Here is a 5,079-nt window from a genome sequence, read left to right on the forward strand (position 1 = left end):
CTGTCTCTGAGCTCTACGGACAATTCCTTCGACCTCATGGCTTGGATTTTGCTCTGACATGCACTGTCAACTGTGTGACCTTATATAGACAGGTGTGTGCCTTTCCAAATCATGTCCAATCAATTGAATTTACCACAGGTGGACTCCAATCAAGTTGTAGAAACATCTCAAGGATGATCAATGGAAATAGGATGCACCTGAGCTCAATTTCGAGTCTCGTAGCAAAGGGTCTGAATACTTACGTAAATAAGGCCTTTATATTTTTTGTTTTTAATAAATGTGGTAACATTTCAAAATGCCTGTTTTCGCTTTGTCATTATGGGGGTATTGTGTGTAGATTGCTGAGGAAATTGTTTTATTTAATCAATTTTAAAATAAGGCTGTAATGTAACACGGTGTGTAAAAAGTCAAGGGGTCTGAATACTTTCCGAAGGCGCTGTATAAGGAATAGGGTACGCAACCTGTGGGGCTCTGAGGCTTGCTGTCTCGGACGTCTATCTGTCCGTGTGTGTGTTGACTATGACGTGGTGTGTGTGTTGACTATGACGTGGTGTGTGTGTTGACTATGACGTGGTGTGTGTGTTGACTATGACGTGGTGTTTGTGTTGACTATGACGTGGTGTGTGTGTTGACTATGACGTGGTGTGTGTGTTGACTATGACGTGGTGTTTGTGTTGACTATGACGTGGTGTGTGTGTTGACTATGACGTGGTGTGTGTGCTGACTATGACGTGGTGTTTGTGTTGACTATGACGTGGTGTGTGTGTTGACTATGACGTGGTGTGTGTGCTGACTATGACGTGGTGTTTGTGTTGACTATGACGTGGTGTTTGTGTTGACTATGACGTGGTGTGTGTGCTGCAGCTGTCCAGGAGAGGAACTCGTACGCGGTGAGCGTGTGGAAGAGGGTGAAAGCCAAGCTGGAGGGGAGAGACGTGGACCCCAACAGGAGGATGAGTGTCTCTGAGCAGGTAGCGACACACTGCTTTACACACTGCTTTACACACTGAGCAGCTAGCTACACACTGGGCAGCTAGCGACACACTGCTTTACACACTGGGCAGCTAGCGACACACTGCTTTACACACTGCTTTACACACTGAGCAGCTAGCTACACACTGCTTTACACACTGCTTTACACACTGAGCAGCTAGCTACACACTGCTTTACACACTGAGCAGCTAGCTACACACTGGGCAGCTAGCGACACACTGCTTTACACACTGGGCAGCTAGCGACACACTGCTTTACACACTGGGCAGCTAGCTACACACTGCTTTACACACTGGGCAGCTAGCTACACAGCTTTACACACTGGGCAGCTAGCTACACACTGCTTTACACACTGGGCAGCTAGCTACACACTGCTTTACACACTGGGCAGCTAGCTACACACTGCTTTACACAATGGGCAGCTAGCTACACACTGCTTTACACAATGGGCAGCTAGCTACACACTGCTTTACACAATGGGCAGCTAGCTACACACTGCTTTACACAATGGGCAGCTAGCTACACACTGCTTTACACACTGGGCAGCTAGCTACACACTGCTTTACACACTGGGCAGCTAGCTACACACTGCTTTACACACTGGGCAGCTAGCTACACACTGCTTTACACACTGGGCAGCTAGCTACACACTGCTTTACACACTGGGCAGCTAGCTACACACTGCTTTACACACTGGGCAGCTAGCTACACACTGCTTTACACACTGGGCAGCTAGCTACACACTGCTTTACACACTGGGCAGCTAGCTACACACTGCTTTACACACTTTGTTGACAACTGCTCTTTCCTCCTCCTTTGCCTAATCCCGGTCTCCTCTCTCTCTCCCCTTTCCTCCTCTCCCTCTCCTCTTCTATCCCTCTCTCTCTTCTCCGTCTCCTCACCTCCCCTCTCTCCCTCACCTCCCCTCTCTCCCTCACCTCTCCAGGTGGACTGTGTGATAAAGGAGGCCACCAACATGGACAATCTGTCCCAGCTGTACGAGGGATGGACAGCCTGGGTGTGAACGGTGTCTCCCTGTGGTGCATCTCTTTGGTTCCAGCACACAACCGAGCCTCGCAGTGGGAGGGTTAGACATCCAACCGAACCTCCAGACCAGACACCCAGATACCCTGTTACCCACCTGCCCTGTTCTGGCAGGGTTAGGGTTAGGCGTGTCTGTCTGGGCCTGGGGGGGGGGGCGAAGGAAGGAGGGGAGGAGCCGCTGGAGCAGCAGCACTCAACCGTGCCACACGCTGATGGGGAAGGAGGGGGAGGGGGGGGTCAAGATACCCCCCCCCCGATATAACCTCCTAGGGGCCTACCATGGAACCTGTACCCCGTACCGTAGCAGCACTAAAGCTGTCTGCCTGCCTGCCTGCCTGCCTGGCTGATTGGCTGGCTTCACCCAGTCCCACCCAACCCTGCCACCTGGCAATGGACCCAGCTAACACAACCAGCTAAAGGGTCACTCTGCAGTCTGTCTGCAGCCCGATCCGACCACCCTGCTTGTCTGTTCAGGTGGGGGGGTCTGTCTGGGACAGGAAGGGGAGCAGAGAAATTGGGAGGGAAGGTGTGATAATAAGTCCCTCCCCCTCTACCCTATGTTTTGAATAACCTTTACCCTCCCCAAATGAAAACCACCACCCTCCACTCACTGTTACCACCGATGACCCCCCCCCCCCCGCCCTTTAACAGCTGAGCTGGTTTACCCAGCATGCCGTTGGGTTTGGACCTCATTCAGAGGGGTGGAGAAAGGGGCAGATTTGCCAGGGTCTGAAGAGCAGGTTGCTACTGTTTTTAAACCAATCGCCTCCCTGATGGTACAGTGATTCTGATTGGCCAGCGACTAAGCTGCGTGAGTTGTGATTGGGCAGGTGTGGCATGGGGGGGGGGGGGGGAGAGAGAATCTGTCGGCTCAATGGACTCCATCCGAAGCCTGAGGGGAAAATGATTTCAGGAAATAAAATTGTCATCAGACTTTTCTTTTTTCTTCTCTGAAACATTTATTGTAAAACGGAAGAAAAAAAATACATATTTTACAAAGCTCTTTAGAAATTGTGTATCACACAAGTTTCACATTAAAAATTGATTATCAAGTGGAGATGGGTTTTTGGGGAGAAGATTCACTGTCGTGTGGTGTTTTTTTTTTTTTTTTTTTAAATGTTTCGGCACTGCGTAAAAATGTGCCTCAAGTTAACTAATCCTATTGTCTGAAGTTATGATTTTCTGTTAGGGGAGTTGAGATTTGGGGATTGACTGAGAAAGGACGACAAAGTGGTCAAAGTTCTAGCTAGTTATTATCTGAACCTTGGTTTTCATCCCGAATGGCACCATATCCCCTATACAGTGCACTACTTTTGACCAGAGACGTTTGGGTCGAAGGTAGTGCCCTAAATCGGGAATAGGGTGTCACTTGGGACGTAAACCTTGACCTGAGAGAAATCCATGTAAAATCAATTTTTCTTCAATGTGCATCTTTATTCATATCTGTTGTATTGTAGGCTTCTCCTCCCTCCCCCCTCGTTTATAAAAGAGAAAACCTTTAGACTAGATTGCTTTTTCCTTTTTTGACTCTCTGCCTGTGTGTGAGTAAGTAGTATCCTTCCTTCCTAATATGGTATGTATACTCTCCAGCCCTATAGCTTGTGTTTTACTGATCCTTACTAACTGTCCTTCTAGTTTTACCTTTTTTAGTGGGAGAAATAAGTAGAATAGACAAGTAAAGGAATAGTGGATGTTTATTTTTTGGGTGATAGTACAAAACTGTTATTTCTTAAAAGATTTTATTGGATTTTGTTTGAAATAAACGTGGATTTAAAATTGTCGTCGGTTTTTCGGTCTCTGTTTTGTATTTGCAGAACATATGCATCGTTAATTACATTTTAGTCATTTAGCAGACTCTCTTATCCAGAGTGACTTACAGTTAGTGAGTGCATACATTTTTTTTTTATATATATATTTTTTTTTATACTGGCCCCCCGTGGGAATCGAACCCACAACCCTGGCGTTGCAAAAGCCATGCTCTACCAACTGAGCTACATCCCAGCCGGCCATTCCCTCCCCTACCCTGGACGACGCTGGGCCAATTGTGCGCCGTCGCATGGGTCTCCCGGGTCGCGGCCGGCTACGACAGAGCCTGGATTCGAACCAGGATCTCTAGTGGCACAGCTAGCACTGCGATGCAGTGCCTTAGACTATTTTTAATGTCTACGATGCGATGGCTGATCTTTTTCATTCTTGTACGGTGAAAATACAGTGAAGTTATTTTATTCTAGAATTATTTCTCCAGGTGGAAAGATTGATACTGTAAACTGAACATATGAACTGTGTGTACATAGAAAATGGAAGAACATGCAGATTTTTAGGACCCTCTCCATACACTTTTCCATTGTTTTTCTAGGTCCCATACTCTCATAACTAAAAAAGACTGAAATGTGCATGTACTTCCGCTGCTTTGGATGAGAAGCCACACTGTTGAAAACACTTTTATTTACACTGATGTGGAAACAGGATGGGTGGAGAAAGCTGGCTAACTGTTTTCAGTGGTCAAAAAGAGACTAGGCTGTGTCCCAGACGGGACTGTGCCCTAAGGGGAATATGGTACAATTTGGGACTTTGCCAAGGAAAGGAATTCACTTCAGACTATCCAGTAATGGTTATAAACTGGTGAATGAGCTCACTGGTCAATCAGCCAATAAACGAATCAAGATCCAGTCAGTGAGGGGGAAATGTAACACAGAGGACCTTGAGGACTTCAGCTGTGGTCGGTGGCCCAAACGCCTGACTGACATTAAATTAATCTTCCAATTCCATTCAAGCTAAACCTAATCAAGTGATTTGTGAAATTGGTCAGAGTTTCGCCAATTAAATTATTGCTCTTTCTACTAATTTCCTTGTGGTAGGAGTTTCCTCCTGCGAAACAAACGGTTTATTGATTTTAAATGAATTGGGTCATAAATGTCAGCTGAGGGGTTTTATTTTGGGCGAGGCCGAGAAAAGTGGCGTGAACTACATTACCCATAAAGCCTTTAGCCATGACGCGTTTTTTTTGTACGTGTTAAAAAAAACATCCTGCCAGGCAGCTAG

The 5,079-nt window shown here is 46.8% G+C and overlaps 1 protein-coding gene across 1 annotated transcript in view; it reads left to right on the plus strand.

Annotated features, from left to right (window-relative positions):
• LOC311103286 (serine/threonine-protein kinase SMG1-like) overlaps window positions 1-3,818 on the plus strand; it is a gene marked incomplete at its 5' end in the record, with an annotated part of 43,711 nt that extends 39,893 nt beyond the window's left edge. Inside the window, 2 exons of the mRNA XM_084144819.1 lie at window positions 865-971; window positions 1,940-3,818. Coding sequence (XP_084000945.1) covers window positions 865-971; window positions 1,940-2,017 — 185 coding nt within the window. The 3' untranslated portion in view covers window positions 2,018-3,818. The remainder of the gene's footprint in view (window positions 1-864; window positions 972-1,939) is intronic.
• Between the last annotated feature and the right edge of the window lie 1,261 nt (window positions 3,819-5,079).

Source organism: Coregonus lavaretus (assembly GCF_964263955.1).
Source record: "Coregonus lavaretus genome assembly, chromosome: 28".
Lineage (NCBI taxonomy): Eukaryota > Metazoa > Chordata > Actinopteri > Salmoniformes > Salmonidae > Coregonus > Coregonus lavaretus.